At 35.0% G+C, this 25527-nt stretch overlaps 1 protein-coding gene and 1 pseudogene across 2 annotated transcripts; one reads left to right on the plus strand and one right to left on the minus strand.

Annotated features, from left to right (window-relative positions):
- Positions 1-852: 852 nt before the first annotated feature.
- On the minus strand, positions 853-11813 carry LOC107861588 (annotated as a pseudogene).
- A 1735-nt stretch (positions 11814-13548) lies between these two features.
- LOC107861589 (E3 ubiquitin-protein ligase MARCHF1) lies at positions 13549-25460 on the plus strand. Of its 2 annotated transcripts, none has more exons than XM_016706866.2 (8): positions 13549-13827; positions 14330-14649; positions 14800-14885; positions 15974-16120; positions 17772-17874; positions 19547-19659; positions 20213-20325; positions 25285-25460. In XM_016706866.2, the coding sequence occupies exons 2-7, from the start codon at positions 14418-14420 to the stop codon at positions 20306-20308; spliced, it is 777 nt and encodes a 258-aa protein (XP_016562352.2). In that variant the 5' UTR covers positions 13549-13827; positions 14330-14417; the 3' UTR covers positions 20309-20325; positions 25285-25460. The 2 variants fall into 2 exon arrangements, with proteins under 2 accessions (XP_016562352.2, XP_016562353.2); XM_016706867.2 differs by lacking the exon at positions 25285-25460 and adding an exon at positions 22953-23408 and having other exon boundaries at positions 13576-13827.
- The last annotated feature ends 67 nt before the right edge of the window (positions 25461-25527 follow it).

The raw sequence follows: 25527 nt of genomic DNA on the forward strand, positions 1-25527 counted from the left end.
CACATATAACAATGACTAATGCACGTAATTAAGTACGGGGTGTTACAAATAAATTTATTTGAAGTATATAGTATGATACAAATAAATTTAAAGTAAAACATATATATAAAATATAAAATGCAATGACAAAAAAAAATGAGGAAAAGAATATAAAAAAGAAGAAAAATGACAAAAATGACAAACCAAAAATGAAAAAGGTGAAAATGGAAATACAAAAACAAAAAAAAAGAATGCGAAGAAAAAATAAATAAAATTGATGAAAAATAAGAAAGAAAAAAGTGTAAGAAACGAGTAAAAAATAAGTGGAAAAATAATAAAAAAATGAAAAAGAAAAAAAAGTAAACTAAAGGAAAAAGAAAGAAAAAAATAGTAAATTAAAGAAAAAATGAAAGAAAAAAAAAGAGAAATAAAAGATATAAAAAAAATAATAATAAAGGGGAGAGACTATATATAGATTATATTTAATTGATAAGAGATGCTATGAATTGTATAGGCTAAATGGAATAATTAGAAGTTTATATTTATTAACCCATGTAGGTCTCAAACGAATACGAATGATGAAATAAGAATGAGAAAGGAGAAAATGAAAAAAAAATACAAATAAAAAGAAATAAAAAAAATAGATGAAAAGATGAGTAAGAAAAAAAGAAATTATAAGAAGCGAGTAAAAAATGAAAAAATAAAATGCAAAAGAAAAAAGTAAATTAAAGAAAAAAAGAAAGAAAAAAAAAAACTAGAAAAGAAGAAAAAATGAAATTTAAAGCATAGTCTTTGTTTAAACGAGTACTCATATTTTACCCATTTTGTCCATATTTGTATGAGTTTTTAAAATGAGTTGAAGTCCATATTTATCCATTTGAAATATGAGTGATCCAATTTAATAAATATGGATTGGATATTTGACGGCAGGCACAATCGATTTGTCACAAATTGAATTTAATTTTTACAAAGTAAATATCTGCTTCCATCTCACAGTTGTTATACTCAAGCGACTCTCTCTTATTTTTGCGGCACTTGTTATTTTTCTCACTTGCTTAGCTCCCTAAAAACATGTAAATTTTGCAAATGAACCACACCTATGAGTCCCTTATCAGCTGTTGAGAGTAGAAAGCATGCCTCCGCTTGCTGTTGGAATAACAACTTCCCAACTGGGTCCCTTTAAGTGGAAGGACATCTCTGCACTTGATCCAACGCTTACATCTTTACTTGGAGCACCCTCTGCAGATCCTTATCAGTAATACTTGTCTGCATCAACTCGTCTCTCAAAAGCCCTATCAAGTCCTCTTCCTCCATAGTATCTATAGCAGGTTTTACTTCTTTCTTGCTTAAACTATCCTTTTCCAATCACCACATGAACAGGCTTCGACTTGCTAAAAGCTCTTTTCAGCATTTGACCCTCCGCAGAGAGAGCGGTTGAAAGCTTGTAAACATGAACAAGTTTTGTGTGACCTATTCTACGACACCGATCCATAGCCTGTAAATCCATTTGCGGATTCCAGTCAATTGTCATATAAAATGCAGGTGTCTGCAGCAGTAAGATTAATGTCAAGGCCACCAGCCCTAGTGCTCAGCAAATATATCCTCAACTCACTGTTAACATCATCGAAGTCCTTGATCTGTCTTTTTCTTTCATCCAATTTCACATGGCCATCAAGTCTAAAAACATAAAAACCCTTTTCACTAAAATAGTAATCCATTATATCCAGTACTTTAGTCCATTGAGAAAATACCAAAACATTGTGTCTGGGAGCAAGCAATTCTGACAAAAGCCTTTCCAGTAAGCGAAACTTGCTACATTGGGAAACTATTAGTTCTATAAGTGGATAACGAAAAGAACCATCATATGCTGACTCCACGAGGTCAGGATGATTGCAATTTTTGCAAAGTTGAATCATCAAATTATTGAGCTTTCCTTTAAAATGACTCCCGATGAACACGTTCTCAGTCAAATAACCCTCCAACGTCCTGCTAATTAGATGGTCCTAAAACTTCTTTTGGCGCTCAGTCATTGTAACATATAAAATTCTCTTTTTTTTTTTGGGAACCATCTGCTCAACATCTACTTTTAAGTGCCGAAGGAGAAAAGGATGTAAAATTCCATGGAGTTTTGCGAAAACTCGTGCCCTCCTTTTCTCTTCCATTTCTTCCTTTTGAGTGTCATTGCAGCACCTCACAGCTAGATCAAACCATGACTCAAATTCTTCTAGGGATGAAAATATTTCCGGTAAGGTAAAATTTAACAATGACCACAACTCAGCCAAGTTGTTCTGCAGAGGTTCCAGTTAATAGTAGTTTGTTTTCAATCGGCAACAACTTGAGTTCCTTGAGCAGTGTGCACTTAAGTTTTTAAACCCGTGTCCCTAATCAATCACAGATACTTCCAATTATAATTCCTCAAGAATTTCTTCACATCAATCATTGCAATCTCATATGAAGTAATTACAATAGGAAATTTCAAACCTATGGTCCTCGGCATATGCTTCCTCCTTATTGTCTCCATGGTATATGATTGCATTAATGGATGGGACAAACCTTCCTATCTCATTCACCCAATTTGAAAGAGTTGACAGGAGATCAATGACCAAATAAGGCCCATCCAAGCCATTTCCCTTTAAATGTGCCAGAAAATAAATAGTTTGAATGGTCTTTCAAAGTCCCATTTGATCTGCTAGAATCCCATTCAACCCATTTACCGATAATGAAATCAACCACTTGACACCTTTCAGTAGATAAGACTTCAACGCTCCACCAGTCAGTATGCAAGGGCACAAGTTTAGCCAGCTCCTTGTCAGCTCTCTCCTTCTCAGTAAGGGTTGAATCCTCTATAAAAACACCTTCATTAGATATTGAAATCATGACAGCAACAGCTCTCTTGTCCTTTTTCTTTTTATAACTTTTGGTCGCCCTTATTTTTCTGCCATGACCCTTCTTTTTGTCTTCACTGCCTTTCTCTTCATCTTCCATTCCAGTCAGTGTGATGCTATCCATCTTCTCTAGCAGAAACTCTGAGTAACGCTATGTCTGTGCAAAAAGCTCGTCCAACTAACTATATTGAAGGTCACTCAAGTTGGGGGCCTCTTTGGAATCATTTACTTCTTCCTCCTTTGCACGTGCTTTTATCAAGTTCTACTAGTCCTTTGCCATGGATTCAGATATAAGAGCGACATCCCCATTTTTTGCTTCAACATACACTTCATCCTCCAATTTAACAGCAAGCTCTTGATTGCATGTATCCTCATCTACAAGTACGGAAACAGAAGAATCCATCTTAATAACATACTTCACTCCGTCATCGGTGTAATCAACCATCTCAGTATCCAAACCCTATAGAACTGGAATGATGTTAGGTGGAAATGGGAGACAGAAAGAAGACAAGATTCAAAAGTTTTTTTTTTTTTACTTTCTTAAATTCCGTGTCAAGTCAAAATCACACAAACAAACTGAAACGACTGGAGTATTATCATTCAACAAAAATAATAAGTTTGTGCTGATTATTAAACAATATAAACTAACATTAAGCCATACTATATAAATAAGATATTTTATAAAGGAGACTCCCACAAGCAAGAACGTTTAAAATCTCATTAACACAAAAATTAGCTTTCAAAATCAACATCTTAAACTTGAACACCCAGTATTCATGAAAGCAAAAAGAACAATGACTAAACAATTCTAGAGAATGTGAATACAGAGAAGCAACATCCACCAACATATCCCAAATAGTGTATGTCTAGATCTATATCAAGTACAGTCAAAGTTATCAACAATAACAACATAACCTATATATTCCCACAAAGTGGGATACGTATAGACAAACAAAGTTACCATTAATTCAACTAAAATAAATTTTCGTTATAATGTAAGTTCCAGTAGTCAAATTAATAAATTCATTGATAAAATCAGAAGTCCTGCATCTTCTTCGTCGGGAACACCCCTTAAAAAGGGTTTACTTGATTCGGGATTACCAGTGTAGCGAAGCAGGTTTTTTGAAAATGAAAATATTTCTGCTTATCTTGTGGAGTCTCTGGACTTATGGCATGAACGTCTGGGACATGTGAATGCTAGATCCATTCAACTTATGGTGAATAATGGATTAATCAAAGATTGTGGAAAGAATCATACTACTAAGTGTCTTACTTGTAGTAAATGCAAGATTACGAAGAAGTTCTTTAAGACAATTGAAATGACTTCCACACTTTTGCAATTAATCCACACTGATATTGGTGAGATGGATTATTTGTCACGTCATGGAAAGAGGTATTTTAACACTTTTATTGATGACTACTCAAGATATACTTATGTCTTTCCATTGAAAACAAAAGATGAAACATTTAAGACTTTCAAAACATACAAAACAGAAGTTGAAAATCAATTGAGTGTGAAAATTAAGTCAATTAGGTCAGATAGAGGTGGAGAGTACTTAAAGTCAGATTTTATTGATTTTTGGGAGAGAGAAGGCATTGAAAAATAATTGACCATGTCTTATACACTACAACAAAATGGTGTAGCAGAAAGAAAAAATAGGACTTTCATAGAAATGGTTAATTCTATGCTTTATGGATCTGGTATATCTGAAAATTTATGGACTGAAGCCTTGCTTTCAGCATGCATATTTTGAATAGAATTACTTCCAGAAATCATGATGCATCTCCATATGAACTTTGGAATAATCGAAAATCAAATATAAATTATTTTAAAGTATGGGGTTGCTTGGCTCATGTTCGATTACCAAATCAACATTTAACCAAGATTGGCTATAGAGGAGTAGATTGTGTGTTTATTGGTTACTCACGAATCAGTAAGGCTTATAGATTTTTAAATCTTGAGACCCCAAGTCCTCACACAATTATTGAATCTTTACATGCTAACTTTTTTTAGCATATATATCCCAAGAAAAAAGATTCTTTTGAACAAGATTCAAGTTCTTCTATTTCTCCTCTTAAAAGGAAAATAGTTGAGCCATTGAAAGAAAGTCAACCAAGACGTAGTTCAAGATCAGCCAAATCAATAGATTTTGGACCTGATTTTCAAGCTTATTTAGTTGAAAAGGGTCCTGAAAGTCATGCTGAAGCTATGTCTTCACATGATGCTTCATTTTGGCATGAATCCATTGATGATGAAATGCATTCTATATTATCTAATAATACATGGATATTGTCAGATCTTCCTCCTGGATGTAAACCAATTGGTTGCCGATGGATTTTTAGGAAAAAAATGAAATCCGATGGTATTTTAGATAAGTACAAAGCCCGTTTGGTAGCTAAGGTTTTACTCAATTGAAAGGTATTGATTATTTTGATACTTTTGCACCTGTAGCTCGGATGGCCTCTATTCATCTCTTGATTGCTCTAGCAGCAATTCATGGTCTCGCGATTCATCAGATGGATGTAAAAACTGCATTCTGAATGGAGATCTAGACGAAGAAGTCTACATGAAACAACCAGAAGAATTTGTCAATCTTGGTCAAGAACGTAAAGTTTGTAAACTTCTTAAATCTATTTATGGATTAAAATAAGCTCCAAAACAATGGCATGATAGATTTAGAAAAGTTATGATTTCTAATGGCTACTTAATTAATGGTGGAGATATCTGGATATTTAGTAAATTTCAAGAAAATTCTGGTATTATAATATGTCTTTATGTATATGACATGTTGATCTTTGGAACTGATATCGAAAAAGTCAAAGAAACAAAATATTTTCTTGCTTCTCAGTTTGAAATGAAAGATCTTGGAGAAGCTTATGTAATTTTAGGCATCAAAATTCTAAGATCGGCAAGTGGTTTGACTCTTACTCAATCAAGTTATATTGAGAAGGTTCTAAAGAGGTTTGGTCATTTTGACGACAAGCCTGCTCCTACACCATTTGATCCTAACATCAAACTAGTACGAAACTCTGGTGATATTCTTGATCAATTGACATATTCTCAGATTGTTGGGAGTTTTATGTATGCCATGCAATGTACCAAGCCAGATATTGGTTATGCAGTAGGAACTTTGAGCAAGTTTACTGGTAGCCCTGGAGTTGAGCATTGGAATGCCTTAATTCGTGTTTTAAGGTATCTGAAGGGTACAATTAATGTTGGCCTGCATTATTCTACCTTTCCAGCAGTTCTTGAAGGCTATAGTGATGCTACTTGGAATTCTGATCCTAATGACTCTAAATCTATTACTGCTTGGATTTTCACTTTGGCTGGAGCAGCAATATCTTGGAGATCAAAGAAGCAGACATGTATTACTCACTGAACCATGGAGTCAAAATTTATCGCTATGTCTTCTACTGGAGAAGAAATTGACTGGTTGCGGAGTATGCTGATAGATATTCCATTATGGGGTAAGCCAATACCAACTTTGACTATATATTGTGATAATAAAGTTGCTATATTTCGAGGTTCAATTGATTGTTACAATGGCAAGTCAAGACAAGTTCGTCTCAAACATAATCATGTGAGAATATTATTGGAGGATGACATAATATCGCTTCAATATGTGAAGTCCAAACTCAATTTAGCAGATCCTTTGTCTAAAGGGTTAGGCAAGGAATTGGTGGTACAAACTTGTAATGGGATGGAATAAAGCTTGTTGTAGGTTGATTGTACTTTATGGTAACCCTACCTAATGATGTAATTGTCACGCCCCAAAATTCCATCGGGCCGGACTGGCACCCGAAGCCGAGAAGGCCCGGGAGAACCCGTTCAAATACCTGTACTTTCACTTACATGTCACCAAAAAAATTGGACAGCACTTCATTGCATATAGAAAGGTCTAATTACCTGTATCAGCACAACACGCACAAATATATATATATAATACTTGGCCATCGGGGCCACCACATATACAAATATAACGTTACTATATAAACTTCCATGACTTTACCCTTCCTTATGTCTACAAAGCCTCTAGGATATACATGATATAACTAGGGTCGGGATAAACCCCCGCCCACACATGACTCATGTACAATAACAAAACATAAGGAACCGACTCAGAAAGCTCCGAAGCAAACTGGAGCTCACCAACAATAGCTGTATGACCTGGCTCCTACTTGTGCGGTGTATGAGCTGAGGTACCTGTGCCTGCAGCATGAAATGCAGGTCCCCCGTGAGGGACATCAGTACGAAATATGTACTGAGTATGTAAAGCTGTAAATAATCACATATGATATAGGAGCTCAATAGAAACCAGAAACAAGTGAATAAGTCGTAATAGGAGTGGACCACACTTACTAGAACTTGTGACAACCTGTACATTGTATTTATTCAATCACTTTACCTTCGTTCTTATCGTCTTTGTAATCATTACTGTACTGTACTGTGACCATTAGGATGCCTCCAGTACATATCAACTGGGATCGACCCATGCTAGGCTTATGCCCCTGGGATACCACCCATAAACACATGAAATAGGGATCGACCCATGCTAGGCTTATGCCCCTGGGATACCACCCGATAAGAGAGAACTTTCATCACTTAGTTCAATTAATCTTTGAGATTGTTATTTCGGTCGTCACCACATTTTTGATACCTTGAAACAATGATACATCAATAGGAACCAAGTAATAGACCTTCTATACAATAACGATGTAATAAGGACTCATTGGTACATCAACAATATGTTTCAGAATCATCAATATCACAACAATGAAATAAGAGCCTTTTGGTATATCAATGAACATTTTGACACTTTATAGGATGGAAACAACTTCGTTGGTAACGTAGAACAATACATGTTTTTGGACAACCTCGGAATCTTACTTGATGGAACATTGGTGTTTTCATGCCAAAGAACATTGTTAGAGTATGCTTTACATACCTCGTTGTAGATTCAGCTACCAATTCAACACAACTTCCCTCCTTTACAAATCACTTATCTACAATGAAATGTTTGGCATCTAGTATTAGCAACCCAACACCACAATTCTCTTCCATAATTCCATACTACCAATATTTGCAAAACATTCCAAAAACCAACTTGAACAATAGGTTTATGTGTGTATATGTATATAATCATCATCTCAATACCACATCATCAATACCACATCATCACCCCAAATTCCTTCACAATTTAACATAATCCAACCATGCACAAGAATAATCCAACATCATTTCCAATCATCTTTCAACAACAATCAAATAACATACTTCTTATGCTCACATGCATATATATATATATATACATATCCATATAAATAACACCAACATAATTTACATCCTTACAAAAAAAAATGGCCCTTTTGATTTCGAAGTCCTGTTGGCACAAATAAGGGGTGCTTCTCGAAGCCCTTGAGACGGTGAACACAACTACGGAATCAATTTGGATTTTCTACGGTTGAATCACAAGATAATTGGAGTTGAACTTAGGCTAGGGTTTCTTATTCTTCAATGATTTGGATGATAAATGGTGGATATAAGGCTAAGTATATGTATATAATGACCAATTTTCGTCCATGAGGTGATGGAAAATGACCATATTGCCCTTAAAAATTTAAGTAAATCCGAATCTGTCCATGGTGGACTGTTTTGATAGGCTAAAGTAAATCGGCCATAACTCTTTGCTCCGATATCGGATTTGGGTGAAATTGGTATCGTTAGAAAGATAATTCAAAGGTCTTTCATTTAATATAAATTAATCCACCCAGTTCGTCCTGTAAAAGTAGTTATGATCGTTTGAAGTTGACCCTAAAAATCTGTTTTGAGAGGCTGAAGTAAAACGAGTATAACTCCTTACTCAGATGTTGGATTTGGATGAAACCAATTGCATTGGAAAGAAGACTCAAAGATCTTTCTTTTGATATGTGGTAGCTCTCCCAGTTCATTATATTGAGGGAGTTATGATCGTTCAAAGTTGACCCAAAAAACTGGCAGGCCTCAGTAGTTTTTCTGCACATTTACTGTTCACATCCCGACCACCGTTTTAAAGTTTCGAACGTGCTCGCTTATATCCGAAACTTATCCGTTTTTGGAAATCTTTATATCGTTGGAAAGCTTATTCAATAAACTTCGTATGGAACCATCGACGGAAAAATTCCGGTATAAATAAAGTCGATTCCTATACACATATAATCAAACTATACACTTGAAACCATCTCAAAATAATCAATACTCATACTTAAACTCATATATACCTAACTTAGGATCAATACATATACTCCAACACATATAACAATGACTAATGCACGTAATTAAGTATGGGGTGTTACAGTAATCTTAGGTTCAAAGGGAAAAACAAGTAAAGTTACAATTGTGAAGCACATCAATAAAATTTCCTTTTTCCCTGGAGAGTGAGTAGATGTGCATAAGTTGAGATTTTTTCTCTTGATAAATCTATAAGACCGATATCGGTTGGAGTAAATAATAACTCTTGATAGATTTGACAGTATTCCTACAAAAGAAAAGAATGAGATTATATTTTTTTATTAAGTCTATACATCGATTCAGTTGGAGTGTGTAGGAACACTCTTGATAGATTTACTGGTACTTTGTTGTAAAGGAGGATGAGATTAATTTCTCTTAATGAAATTCATAGACTACTTAGTCGGAGTATGCAAAGTTACTCTTGATGAATTCACCGCACTAAGTGCAAAGTAGAAGCCGCTTCAATAAGATTTTAACAGGGAAATCTTAAAGCACTTAGCTAAAAGGATTCGGGACACATGACCGTAAGGTGTCAAAGGATTTTGATTTTCACCGGAACATAGCAATATGCGTGGAGTATTTTTCTACTTCGTTCAATGAACCACTTAGTTCAAGATTTGTTCACTAAGTAGTCAATGATTTAGAAAGTCTTCACCTAGTTAATGGTTCAAGTTCAAAAGACACCATTATTGATGCATGTTGCTAGATTAATGTCTCAAAAGAATTTTGTTTCTTAAAGATAAAATTTCTTGAAACAAGTGGGGGATTGTTATTACTGAAGTTTATATTTCAATCAATTTTTTGGAATAAGTGCATCGGTTAAAAGTTTTTTATGTTTCAATTAATATTGAAACAAATGCATTTTGAGTTACAAAGAAAATGAATGTGAAATTACAATTGAAACAAATGCATCTTGAGTTACAAATGCATTAACAATTGTAAATTCATTTACGTTTTAGGTTCTTGAAACTTGAAAGAAAGACAATTTTTGTTCATGAAACTATTAACTATTGCTTAATTAATACTTTTCACTTGCATGAAAATTTTACCCTATAAATAGTGTTTCTTTTGTTTGGAAAATACAAGCACTCAAAACTACTTTTCCCTTGAAAAACACTTGAGAGACATTGATCAAATGATGAAATCACCAGTTCAAGAATAGAAGAGCAACATTCTTGAATGCTACTTGTTTTGTGGCTTAGTTGGATCCCGAAGATAGAGTTGTCACTGGTTCTTCCGTTTGCTAGTGGGAGAGACTCCAACTATCTTCAAGAAGCGTATTATCGTGCCTCTAAGCCAAGCAAGTTTTATTTTGAATTTCTTATACAATTATCATTATTGTTCTAACAATATCTACATAGTGTATGTCTAGATCTATATCAAGTACAGGCAAAGTTATCAACAATAACAACATAACCTATATATTCCCACAAAGTGGGATACGTATAGACAAACAAAGTTAACATTAATTCAACTAAAATAAATTTTCGTTATAATGTAAGTTCCAGTAGTCAAATTAATAAATTCATTGATAAAATCAGAAGCCGTGCATCTTCTTCGTCGGGAACGCCCCTTAAAAAGGCTTTACTTGATTCGGGCTTACCATTGTAGCCGTTAGAAGCAGGTTTTTTATTTAATTAAAAAGAACATAAACAACTGCTCAATCGTAATAAAGGAGGAATTATTAGGTCAGATTCTCAAATGCTAACTGTTTAGAAGCACACAACCGTGTGGAAAATATTCAAGCCTAATAAGGATGGATTCCAAACCATAATTATGTAGTATTTTTTACAAAAAATCACTCCCAAAGTTCCAACAGTGTGTTGGCCAACTCAATAGCTATCTGTCTAGTCAAGCTAGTTCTATTTGATTTGTTGTAGAAAGTAAGATGATGAGAGGCATAGGGCATATCTAGCTATAAAACGTTTGTATACATTTTTTCCCCTTTAGTACACTTTGGTAATAAAATGTGGATAGTTACCCATAAAAAAGAATTGACTCCGACAATTCGTTCGTTTGTATACATTTTTTCCCCTTTAGTACACTTTGGTAATAAAATGTGGATAGTTACCCAAAAAAAAGAATTGACTCCGACAATTCGTTCCACTCTAGGATTAAAACAGGACAGGATTCGAATGCATAATATAGAAAAGAGAAACATATACAGAGATTAACAGATGAAAAATACACAGTTTATTGAACTACACAAATCATCAAATATTCAGTATGTGGAAAGTCATAAAAGTATCGAATTAAATTTTTAAATGTATTGAAAATTTAAGAAGCCAAATGTAGAACACATCCAATTCTATCAGTGCGGGAAAACAACTCAATGAGGAGCGTTGAAAGGGTGAAAGTATGAACTTTATGATTGAGGTTTCCTATGAAGGGACTTACAAGTTACAACTTGAGTTCTTGGGCGGATGATTTCACCGATGTTATGGCCGAGCCGAATAGAGATTTAACTTTAAGCAATAGTGATACTGCAAGAAATCTGAACATAAATTACAATGGTCTAAACTTTTTGAAGCAAAGGAGATTTCAATAGGGCACACCTATGGGATATGTGCTAACAAAAAATGAGAAAGATTGTTGGGGTTGTAAACTTATTTTAGATTAGATGGGATAGGGTTATTTTTGGAATTTAAATAATTTGATTTTAATTAAATGGGCCGGGGATGTCTGTTAAGGTAATATAGATTAGTACCGCTATGGATATAGATAGATTATAAATATAGATATAGATAAAAATTATAGATTATAAATTATAAAGAAATTATTGATTATCCATATTTTCAAAGCACAATTTACTGGTCATATAAATGAGTGTGATATAAGTGGTATTTTCTTAAATACTAACACATTTCTAAATCAAGTATTTAGAGGGTCGTATTTATTCAAATTGAAGATATATAATACTATTTTTTTCGTTTATTTTTACTTATTCATTATTTTAAAAATAATTTGCTTTTCATTTTTAACTCATGATGATGCTAATTTTTTCTTTTATACTAATTGCAATTATTTATTCAATTGTTTCTTAAGGATAAATATTAAAAATTAATTAATAAAGATAGTATGATAAAATAACTCTATAAATTATTATTATTATTATTATTATTATTATTATTATTATTGAATAAATATGTGTAGGTGCACCAACATGGGTTGTGGTGCACTGGATCGAGGGTTCGATCCTGGTACAGAGAAAACTCTGTTGAGAGCGCTGCCACCTTAATGGGCCCTGCAACTCGCGATCCGAATTAGTCGAAGCTTCAATACGGACACTGAACACCGGATGAGAAATAAAAAAAAATATATGTGTGTAGATGCAAATATGAGGAGTACAATTGTATGAGTAGGGGAGGTGAGATTATACAAGTATTGGGACTAAGGGTTCATTTGTTTGTACTTAATGGAGGTATGAATCTGAATGGTTCAAATTTCAGACCATTAAGTGCATTTATCTTTTATTAAGATTTTAGGTCTGAATAGGTCATAATCATTCAGATTTAGAATCAAATCTTAATAGGTCTAAAGAGGTATTCTGGTGTTGGATAATATTCACCGCCACTCTATTCATAATCATCAGTCACTACCTCTGCCACCACCATTATTGTCAACCACCACCAACCACCTTCACCATCACAACCATCATCGACAACAAATATCGCTACCAACCACTATTGTCAACCGCTACTACACCACCGCCGTCAACACCACCACCATTATCAACCACTACTAGTCAATCTCTACTATCGACTAACTCATCTATCACAACTAGTACCGCCGCTAACTGCGACCACGAATACATCACAACCTCCACACATTATTCGGCGGCTACTACCATTGCCACTAGTGGCGCCACCTCTACCATCACTTTAATCACTATCATCGCTACAATTTATCTCTACCAACAACTATTTCCACCATCACAACTAAAAACATTTTCAACTAGCACAAACACATCGTTAACCATCATGCATTCATTTTTCAGCCATCACAATCAACACCTTCAACTACTAACCTCAAGCAACGTCACATCACAACCACCACCACCACCATCATAACATCACTATAATACCAACAACCATCACAACTATCACCTCTAATATTACTAATCACTAACATCAATCATTGTCACCTCAACAACCATTATAAACTATCTCCACTATCACTAACAAACATAAATATTATTTTCAATCAAATAATATAATTTTATTGTGTAAATTAAGTACTTTTCTGATACATAATTAGTTTTTTATTTGAATTATATTTTTTATTTTATTATATATACAAATATTTTTTTTACACATTCAGATATTAAAAAATAAATAATTTTAATCATTCAATTTTCAAATTTAGATACAACATTTTAATTATTCAGACAAAAACATTTAGATTCAGATTCACGTCTAAATTTTTAAAAACACTCTCTCACACACACACACAAAAAAAAGTAGCCTAAGGAAGTAACGTGTAGAGCACCAGGTAGCAAAGGAAAAGAAAAAGAAAAAGAGAGAAAAAGAGAATAGGATTTGGAAAAGTCCGGCGGTGTGTGTGGGGGTTTGCCGATCGGCTATTATTGTGGGTATATATATATATATATATATATATCGTCTAAGTTGGGGAATGTGTTGGTGGAAGCAGCAGCATCTCCAGATCATCGACTACTCCTCAACATCCATCCATCAGGTAGGTTCATCCTGTTGACTTTCAAATAAATAATCCCAAATTCCCAGCCTGGAATCATCTTTGCCTTTTTGTTTCCTAGTTACACTTATCATTTTTTGTTTTATTTAATTTATTACTCTCCGCCATTAAATTGGGCTGTTACGAAGAGTTCATATCATGACGACCGCATTGGGTTGTTACCTCTTGCTGTGGTTGACCTGCCATTTATCTGCAAAGACACCTGCTCCCCCCCTCCCCCATCTGCTTTGCTTCTTTTCCTATTTTCCGCACACCCTTCTAACATACATATAAATGCATCGATAATAAATTCCCAAATTCTTCTCCTCTTCCCTCATTCATACTCCTCTTCGCGCAATACAATGGTATGTCACAACATTACCGTGCTGTTGGTGTTGTGCACATTATTCAATCAGCTGCCGTCTCTGCACAGTCTAACCTAGAGCAGTTGCATTTTAAGCGGGCTTCCAAATCCTCATCTTCTCAGTTATTTTACTGTTTGCAGTTTTCCCCGTCTCTACTGAAATGGTCTGTAGGGACAATCGCCCCAGTGATGAGATTTACAGCTTAATCTGGACTCAAGATTTCTCGCAATGCGAATAGTGTCAAATGACAGCTTGGTAGTGGATAGTTCAGAAACAGAACCCATCTTATCTCAGATTGCTATTATTGAGGAATCTGAGGACACTTCACCTTCAACTGAAATTACTGCAAGCGAGGATTGTTTGGAGACTGCTGCTGACCTGCCAGGTGTTGGAGTCGACCCAATTCAATATTTGTCACATGCTGAACTGTCACAATGTCGCATATGCTTGGACAATGAAGGTGTTGATTATGCACTTAATTTTCTGTATACCTTTTTGGAAGATAACACTGAGAATTTATTTTCTTCAGATACATGATTGCAATTACATATATCCACGGCATTATTGTTTGTTACTGCACTTACAACTGGTTTTGGTGTTTGACTTCCAGGAGAAGATCTGATTGCACCCTGCCATTGTAAAGGAACACAAAAGTATGTCCACAGATCATGTCTCGATAACTGGAGATCAACTAAGGTGAATTAACTTATGTACATGTTATGTACAAATGGTCACTCTGATGTCCTAGAAGTAGCCAGAAAATTAGATTATGTTGGAGAACTTAAATCTTATTCTCTTATTCTTTTGTTATGGTTATTTAAATTTTAATTTAGCCTCATAAAACTCAAACTGCTGTATAATTAGTTTACATCAAAAAGATCACCAAACAATGCATAGGCCAGTTTACATTGCAAGTCAGAGCATCTGGAAACCATATACAAATTTATCCGTTATGAAGAACTAGTATGTCATACAATACTTTGTGCTCGTAGCATATCCACGGTTTATATTTAGCTATCCAGCCCTTGAACTTAAACGAGGTACTTTATGCCCGTTCCCCTTATACCATTGAAGGAAGTGGCGAACAATCTCACCTAGTGTTAACTCCATGTTTGTAAAATCCTTTCAGTTTCACCAGATGCAACTCAAAAAGGGGATAGTTTAGGTGTATTTTTGACCCTTAACTTGTTAGAATTTGAATATTCTCACCCAAGGGTGTGGCCTAGTGGTCAATGAAGTGTCTGAGACCTTGAGGTCTCAGGTTCGAATCTCAGCAGAGACAAACACTAGGTGATTTCTTCCCATCTATCCTAGCCTTGGTGGATAGAGTTACGCGGTATCTGCGGCCGGTGGGAGGTGGCAAGTATCTCGTGGAATTAGTTGAGGTGCGTGAAACCTGGCCAGGACACCACGGTTAAAAAAAAGAATTTGAAATTATTCGTTATTGAACTATAATGAGTCTTTGGGTGAAATTCCTCCAACTATTCAAGAATGAAAATTGATGTGTAATGTGATTTTATCGCGATTGTATCATGAAGATGTGTACTAATTAATTTTATTGCCTACTTGCTTTCTCATTGCAGTAGTTTGGGTTCAATATTATTAGTAACAAATGACATCTCATTAGTTCATTGAGTTTGGCATTTTTGCATTAACAACTTTTCGTTGAAGAAAAAGGGATAACATACTATGAAATTTTCATAAATGGTTATACTTTGTATAAAGCATGCTGCCATCTTCTTGGTTTGTAATGTTGTTAATGTGTTTGCGGCTCCATTTTCTAGGAGGGATTTGCTTTTGCTCACTGTACCGAATGCAGGGCAAAGTTCATATTACGGGCAAATGTCCCACCTGATCGCTGGTGGTTGAGATTAAAATTCCAATTCCTTGTGGCAAGAGATCATGCATTCATTTTCCTCATTGTTCAGTTGGTATGGACATAATTCCTTTTAGTCAGATCTTTCATTCTGTCTTATGTTCGTACCAATATTGTAGTTAAAGGTGGTGTATATTGGCCGTAAGTTAATGTGTGCAGAAGTTGCATATAGCCGTACTTTTTGTTTATGCTCTTCTCGCTTTTTACTTATTTAACACTTGTATAAAACCTTAATTCACTAGTCCAAAGGTAGATTTGCAATGTCGCAAAGGAATGTTTCTTCTGAACTGCCATCACTAACTTACTATGCTTCTGATGGTGGTTTTACCGTAATGAACTAGAAGACATTGAGGGCCTTCAACAAGAGCCCCAAAAGTTTCTCAAATTAAAAGAGCTCCACACTTACTGCCATGCACAAGATTATCTTAAATGTTTGCACCTTTTTTTTCTTTTACTTCAGACGGAGCATTGGAAGTGTTAATGACTTAATTAGGGCTGTGAAGCCTAGAGTCAGTTCTTTGCTGTTCGTATTTGAATTTGGTTACTGGGGATTTTTCAGACTGGACGGTTTCATTGGTGAAAAGAAAAGCAGAGGCCTGACATCTACTAGCATTTTTTTTTGGATAAAGTAAAAATAATGCCATGGACTAGCATTTTGTTTAAAATTGATTCTTTATTAATGTCTTTTGGGCTAAGGCTTGAGCAAGAGTATTTTCTTTGGGGGTCACTCACCATAGCCTTTTGTTTTAGCTATTGTGCTATGTTAAACGATTTTTCTGGGGATTTATTTCATGGAGAAATAATGGCTGAAGATTCTTCACCAGCAATTACTCAATTATGCTTCAATCCAGATTGGCTAGGATCAGTTATATGATTTCTTTGATCACTCATACTCATAGAATTCATTGTCCTTGCTTGATATTGGATAAGTTTTGCCGCATAGGCGGAGTTTGTTTACTATAAGTGGGCTTAAAAGGTTAAAGGCCTTGAAATCTTATTACATTTATTTTTTTCTGGTTTCGCTTATCAATATTTCATGCCTCTCCGATTAGGTAAATGAAACATAAACATAGCTAATAGGTAAGTACCCTGTCACTTGGCCCTCCAATTCTTATGAAGTTCATTTTTACGGAACTGTCCATTTTTGCTTAGAAATATAGGCCCCTCCTATTCAACGGCAAAACCAGGATTTTCACCAAAATAAAAATAAGTAAACACATGTAGAAGCCAAGGGATTCATCATCCACTATATGAATAAATAAAAAAGTTTGACCTTGTATGGGGTTTGGACTTTGGATGAACCCCTTTGCACCCCCTAGCTCCGCCCATGCCCTCATCACATTTTATTGTTAGAGATAGATTACGCTTTTACTTTTCAGAGATCTTCCATAAGGTCAAATCTCTTGATTGGGCAAAAAGGATCGCGCAATTCTTTCATCTATATCGTGGACCAGACATGCACCCCTAATCTTTCCTATTATAGGGTCAAAGATTTTCCAAGGTATTTATGCCAAGCAGCTTGGAAGTGAATCTGCATTGAGCATAGAATGTACAAAATGTAGGGAGAAAAGTTAAACTTAGGCTCAACTAGATACATATAACTTTGGAGTTTTTGTCAGTAGGATTACAACTTATTGATCTTGTATAATGAGATTATTGTTTCCTGTCACTGTCCCTGCTGATTATTGAATGAACAATTGTCCCAGATTGTAGCATTCTTCGGTGTACTTGTATACAAGTTCTACGGAGCGGAACTAAGGGAAATGTTTGGCTACCAAGAGCATCCATATGGCTTTTATGCAATGGCAGGTATTGTCTAACTTGATCCATCAGATTAATCTTCGTTAGAACTTGTGGACATTTTAATGCTATGCTTATAGGTTTATAATTCACGTTTTGGTTACATCGTCATTTTGTCAACAATTATCATATAATATATGCAGTTTTGTGATGGAGCTTTAAGCAACCTGATATGTGACAGCTAGTTATATATACAAAATATTAGACATGACATGACATTCTTCGGCTCACCTAGGACATGGCCCTAGATTGAAGGATTAGGAGAGGGTTAGAGTATTACCCATGGGTGCATGCTTCTAGCTTAGAGCACCTCGTGTATTCCCTCTTCTATCTGTCAATATCATTATTATTAATCTATTATTGTCTTATTATCCAATGGTATTACTACTGTTGTTTCTTTTACTTGGATTGTATTTACTGTTTTTGTTGTTAGCACAGTACCTTTTTTTTCCACCATAGCTTTTATTCTTGTATTTGTCAATCCCGATTTCGGAAATGCTTTTCTTGAGTCAAGGGACTATTGGAAGCGACCTCTCTACCCCACACTAGGTAGGGGTTAGGTCCACGTACACCCCACCCTCCCCAGACCCCACTTGTGGGAATCTCACTGGTATGTAGTGTGGTTGATTTGTTCAAAATAAGGAAGGACCGCTTGAACCTAAGTTATGCTTAAGCTGGTTGAAAGTGTACTCATGAGTTATCATCTTTACTTGTCTTTGTAGTTGCATCAAGTGGTACAAAGAGACCATATCTACCATACAAAATGCAATTTCAAATGTATGGTTCATTAAAAAAATGTGGAAGTTGTGATCCTTCATGCTATGTTAAAGTTGTTGGCTCCACAAAAATAAGTTAGTTGATGAATATAGCATGTCTACTTAGTCGATCCTCTATTTTCAAGTTTCCCTTATTTTAGACCTTTATCACAAAGACCTGTTTATATTATTTACCTATAATAAATTATTTTTTTCATATGTTTAAAATGTGGAAACTTTATCTTGTAGATGCATTTAGGAATATCATCGTCTCTGTTTTTAGGGAGGTCTTGATTTTTCCCATGATGATTTGCCACTAATGATGGTTATTTGTCAAGAAACCCTATGATAGGAATTATTTCCTCAACTAATGGATACATTGATTGCAATATAGTATTCAAAATATTTAACATTATGTGAGGTTGATCAGGAGGTGAAACATTCTGATCAATCAGTTCTCAAGGGATGAACAAGGGGAAAAGACAATTCCAAGATCAGGATTAATATTCTAAAACTGCAACCAGAAAAATTGAGGCACAAAAGAAAATGATTTGAGTTGTCAGAATCTTTTCTGGAATAAAATATGTTTTGTAGATTGTATGGTCCTCATATTTCTTTCTTACTGTTCTATGATTGGATGCACTACCTCTGGTATCTTTAAGTGATCATAAGCAATCAAGATATAATGATCTCTGATTTTTCTGAATCGTATGAGATTTAATTCATTAATTGATAGAATGGGATGTTTATCAAGAATGGGAAGACTCACAAAGGAAAATGTGTGTGGTCTGATGCATCTACTGCAGCCATTCTAATAAAGTGTGTTGGATCAGATTTGCTCCTGTGCTTTATTTGTGTCCGTCAAAATGATTGTGAGCCTTTACTCTCCTTTCTAACTTACCGGCTAATGTCTTCTTTGATTGCAGTTTTGGCAATTGTATTGGTGGGTTTGCTTTATGGTTTCTTCATAGCAATAATTTGTGGCCAGAGAATTAGTGAACGCCATTATCACGTCCTTGCCAAAAAAGAACTCACAAAGGTGTTGCATCTACTGCTAAGACACAGACATTCTGATGATGCATTGACTTTGGCAACATTTTGTTTGTGTCCTGTCTCTTTCACCATTGTAAGGGGTTGGTTTATGGTCTAGTTATAGGAGAATTATGGTGCCGGGATTATTTATACAGTGAATAACAATCCACTGATTGATGGGGTGAATAATAATGCACAAATAGTTATGGGATGAACAAAGATACATGTATTGTTTCTGTAGTTGGATACTCATCATTGCTTATACATTTATTCATATCCTACATTCTATATACGTAGATTCTTGTATAGGTTGAATTGAAATTTGTAATATATTGTTTGGCTTCTGGTTTTAAACTCTGCCTGCGGCATAGCTTGCACAATATTGTGTTGATACAATAATTTGGTTTCCAGTACTGAATGTTGTGTATATTTTAGATCGGAAACCAAGTGTTTTACAAGTGATATGGAATTTTATATGGAAATCAAATTTTCATATATTGCAAAACCAAAGGACCCCCACATGTTTAATTTGCTTACACTTTTTATTGTTGTATTTACAGGAATATGTGGTAGAAGATCTGGAAAGGTTAACGAAAGATGTTCCGGAACTTGATCCTAACCATGTTACGGAGCTAAGAATGCTGGGCCTCTATTAAGATTCATGGCGATCTAGGTCAGTAATCTAGCTACAATGACATCCGATATTTATATGCTGAAGTTGCACGTTAAATTTTGGTCATATTGACATGTTTGGTTGCATAAAACTATGCTCTGCTCCACCCTTTCATAGCAGTATTCTAAAAGGCGCAAGCATACGGCGAAGCGTTTTCCTGTTATGGGGCGGGGCGAGGGGTAAGCCCCATCGATCCTTTAATTTATTTATATTTTTTGATAACCGTGGTGTCCGGATCAACTTGCATGCACCTCGACTAATTCCACGGGATACATGTCAGTCTGCCACCTTCCACCAGCAACAGGTACCAGGTAACTTTGTCTACCAAGACTAGAACAAATGGGAAGAAATCATCTAGTGTTTGTCTCTATTGGGAATTGAACCTGAGTCTGCGTGGTGCTCAACCCAACTTCATTGAACCACTAGACCACACCCTTGAGTGCCTTAGTTTATACAACAACAACAAACTCAGCGTATTCTCACAAAGTAGGGTCTGGGCCTCTGGGAAGGATAGAGTGTACGCAATCCATACTGCTACCTCAGCTGAAGTAGAGAGGCTGTTTCCGATTGATCCCCGGCTCAGGACAGATAACAAATATAACAAAACATAAAAGCAAACAACAAATAAGGGGTGGCACACCGCTAAATGATAAAGAAAATAAGACACCCACAAAGTAATATTTTAAACTTGCTATACGAAATCATAAACGTCACCAAAACACCATGAACTAGAGGCTACAAGATACTACAAACACCAATACAACACGAGCACTCTTTCCTACTATTACGAACGTACTCCTACCATACCTTCCTATTAAGGGTCATGTCTTTCGTAAGCTGTAGTTGCCTCATGTCCTGCCTAATCACCTCCCTCCAATATTTCTTCGGCCTACCTTTGCCCCGCCTAAAACTATCCATAGCCAACCTCCCACACCTTCGAACTGGAGCATCTGCGTCCCTCCTCATCACATGTCCGAACCAATGCAACCTTCTCGCATCTTGTCCTCTGCCGAAGCCACACCCACCTTCTCCTGAATAATCTCATTCCTCACTTTATCGCTCTTGATAAGTCCACACATCCACCGCAACGTCCTCATCTCCGCCACCTTCAACTTTTGGATGTGGGAATTCTTAACTGATCAATACTCTGCTCCATACAACATAGCCGGTCGGACTGCCACTCTGTAGAACTTACCTTTATGTTTTGGAGGCACCTTCTTATCACACAACTCTCCCGAGGCGAGCCGCTATTTCAACCACGCTGCACCAATACAGTGCGAGACATCCTCATCAATCTCACCATTCCCCTGAATCAGAGACCCAAGATACTTGAAATTCTCCCTCTTCTGAATGGCCTAAGCATCCAACTCCACGACCACATCATCCTCATGCGGCAAATCACTAAACTTACATTCCAAGTACTCCGTTTTGGTCGTCCTGCTTACTAAAACCTTTAGATTCAAGGGTTTGTCTCTAAACCTCCAACTTATCATTAACTCCACCTCAAGTCTCGTCAATTAGTACTACATCATCAACAAATAACATACGCCAAGGCACCTCCCCTTGAATACGCCACGTCAAAACATCCATCACCGACGCAAATAAAGACGGACTAAGAGTCGATTCCTGATTCAATCCTATCAAAACAGGAATAACTACATAAAAAGTATTATTAAAATAAGTGAAAGTTGTATTGTGTTTTAAAATTCTCAAGCCGAAGAATAAAAGAAGAAGTACTCAAGTCAGAGAACACCCATTTATTCCGTAACTTAATCAGTAATTTCAGACACCCATTAACCACATATTTTGTTTTAAAAAAAGAAGTGAAAGAAAACAACGGAACTTGAAAAAGAATGAAAAAAGAAGAAGAAAATACCTGCTTGAGTAGGTCAACCAACAAGGAACGTACAGAGAATGAGAGGAAGAGATGGGGCTTGAAAATAAAAAATGATTTTTTTTTAATTTTCCTTTTTATTTTTGAGTATTTAGCAATCAGACATTTTAAGTATTTAGGCTAGAATTAGGGACTTATTAGATTTTTTTTTTTTTTTTTAATTTGTTAAAAATATTCCATCAAGAAGGGATGGTTAACGAAAAACAAACCAGCAGTATACTAGTCTTTAGGATTTGGAAGAGTTATTGCAACTTAATTGATTGAACAGTGGACTAATCTGCTACATGCTAATTACCATTAATTGAAAATACAGCCTTTACATCAACTAAACTGACAATTAAATTAACCTAGGACAACATACATACATATACAAACAAAGATGCATGTGGTCTGAAAAAACACCTACTGCTCCCTCCCTTAACCTTCTACTATTTGTTAGATTTGCTACTTCCTCTCCTTGTTACTTCTCTTCCTAACAATAAAACATTACTCTCTTTGCATTTTCTTTTACCACCCTTGCTTCCGCCTTTATGAGGGCTGCCTGACCATTTTCTGGCATGTCTGGTTCCATATAGAATCTTGCTCGAAATGCAGCTCAATGTGGCATAATAAGCTGGAGGAACCAATTTTTTTTTATCTGATTTGGAAAACTTTGAAACATACAATGGCATTGTCTTATACTTGTCTTCTTGGTATACTATTTGAATAGTTTTGGTTTTTGTATTCGATGCAGCAAGTACTCACCCTCACTGGAGTATATATAGTTTATTTAAGTGGGAGAACATGTATGAACTCTGCCAAAAGATATTGAAGCCTGTCGACTGTACCCTTAACCCAGACAGGGTTTTATGGAGGGAGGGGGTGCAGATTCTCTTTATATTTTATAAACACCATAACATATGTTTGGTCAAAATTTCAAAAGTAATGCAGGCCAAAAAGAGTTTCAGAAAAAACTATTTGCGTTAATTGTGTTTGGCCAAATTATTTGAGAAACAGGGTCATTACTTTCTGTCTTATTTTTCTTGTTAGTATATGTTTAAAAAGTGTCCCTTTCTATAAGGCTATTTTGGTATACTGCAAATCTTTAGTTTATGACCACATTATTCAAGTCGGGTCAAACCTACAGACAAATTGAAACTTTTGTAGTATTAGATAAAATGGTGTTATTTAAGTTTGGATTTTATTTAACTTTTTTTCAATTAAGTCTATATTTATCTATTAAAAATTATATCATGGTGTTAGATGATTTTGTAGTTGATTATTGATTTATTTAGTTTTTTTCAATTAAGTCTATATTAATCTATTAAAAAATATATCATGGGGTTATAGCATTGTTTTATGGTTGATTATTGTTGAGTTAATACATAAAAGTCACCACCAAATTATAACTTTGACAGTTCACAAATATGTCCTTTAACTATTCAAAACTGGACAAATATGACCTCCAATCCTACGTGGCAAAACGCATGTTTAACACGCAAAACTGGGCGCGTCCAACTTAAAATCTAATGGCATAATACATAAATATGACAGTGCACAAATATGCCCTTTAAATGACTCTTCACTATTATTTTTTTCATTATTTTCGGCTCAAAAATAAAAATGACATCTAATTTCTTTTGTCATTGTGGAAAAAGAGCAATATTGAAGATTTATTAATTAAGCGGGTCAGCCTCATACGAAAAAATCGAGCGGGTATGTATATATATTATAAAGCAGAGGATGAATTTAAGTTATAAAATATATCTAAATGTTATTTATTTAAATATTAAATTAAAGATGAAGCTATACTAATAATAAAAAAATTATAGTTTTAATAACAACACCAACAACAAACCCAGTCTATTCCCACCTAGTGGGGTCTGAGGGGGTAAGATGTATGTAGTCCATATCACTACTTCAGGAGAAGTATAAAGGTTGTTTCCAATAGACCCTTGACTCAAAACAAAGTGTAATAAACAAACACTTAATAAAGCATGGAAGTTTTAATAAAACGTTATTAAATTAATGTTATTAAGGATAGTAGTAGTAGTATATTAAATTAATGTTATCAAATTAACATAATTAACCTGTTATTAAATTAACGAGGGGCGGATCTACGTGGTTGCCATGGTTCACCCGAACTCCCTCGGTAAAAAAATTACGTTGTATATATATAAGATAGAAAATGTATATTTATGTACGTATATTAATATTGAACCACATAAAATAAGACACTTAGATAGCCCAGTGATGTTATTTGCTCTTCTTGGGCGCTTCCTTCAGCCTACTGTATGGGTTTGATCCCTGCTAGTAGCTTTTTTTTTAATTTAAAAAAAGCTAAGTGCCGCTGCTACAGAAATAAATAAAATAATAATAATTTTTTAAAATTAAAAAAAAGTTAGGTGCTGCTACTGTAGAAATATATCAAAAATTTATAATAATAATAATAAAAAAAAAAAAACGACGCCTTTTTAACACAAAAAGCAAAACTTTGACAGTGTACAAATATGATCTTTAACTATTTAAAACTGCATAAATATAACCTCTCTCCAAGTCGGGCCTTTTAACGACGTGGCAACGTGTGATTGAATTACCTTTTCACGTCGCATGGGATTGCAAAATCAGAGATCATATTTATTTAGGTTTTGAATAGTTAAGGATTCTATTTATGCACTATCAAAGTTGAAGGTCAAAATTATAATTTATTGTTAAGTTTAGAGTCATTTTTATGTATTAACTCATTATTGTTTTTAAGGTGGGCTTTAGGCACTGCTCTCTTGTTAGTTTTCACATTTTCTTTACTGTTTTCCGTTATTTTTAAAAAAACAACCTTGTACACCTTACCGTCCCCTCACTAGCGGAATGTAGTTGCTTGCATGGTACATGATTATGAGGCTTGGTAAGTGTAAAAAATATCTGTGAGCATTGAAAACGCTAAAGACTGGAGATTCTGCTCCAAAATATATGATGATATTCCCAAGAAATTATAAGCACTTTTAGTTTCCTAAGCTAGCTCCTAGCTTAATTTTATCTTTAGATTTGGATTTTGTGATCTTAATCAGTCTTATTTATTATATGTGCAGGCGTCGAGGCAAAAAGAATACATCGAATAATGCGGGTCATGTATGTTTCGCCATGAGATTTGCCACTTCCATCCACTAAAAAAGAAAAATTGACCTAAGCTTCTTGTGTTGGTTACAATGGTTCCGGTGTAAACTCTGCTGTGATGAATTTGAAAGGTTATAAAGTTTTTTCATTTCGTTCCGACTCAAATCATTAATTTTCAAACACCTCGACCAAATCTCCTCACAAAAAATAAAATATAG

Source organism: Capsicum annuum, chromosome 3 (genome assembly GCF_002878395.1).
Source record: "Capsicum annuum cultivar UCD-10X-F1 chromosome 3, UCD10Xv1.1, whole genome shotgun sequence".
In the NCBI taxonomy this organism is placed as follows: Eukaryota; Viridiplantae; Streptophyta; class Magnoliopsida; order Solanales; family Solanaceae; genus Capsicum; species Capsicum annuum.

Coding starts and splice junctions, on each gene's coding strand:
- LOC107861589 (XM_016706866.2), top strand. CDS start 14,418: ATGCGAATAGTGTCAAATGACAGCTTGGTAGTGGATAGTTCAGAAACA. Junction 14,650..14,799: donor CATATGCTTGGACAATGAAG/GTGTTGATTATG, acceptor TTTGACTTCCAG/GAGAAGATCTGATTGCACCC. Junction 16,121..17,771: donor TTTTCCTCATTGTTCAGTTG/GTATGGACATAA, acceptor CAATTGTCCCAG/ATTGTAGCATTCTTCGGTGT.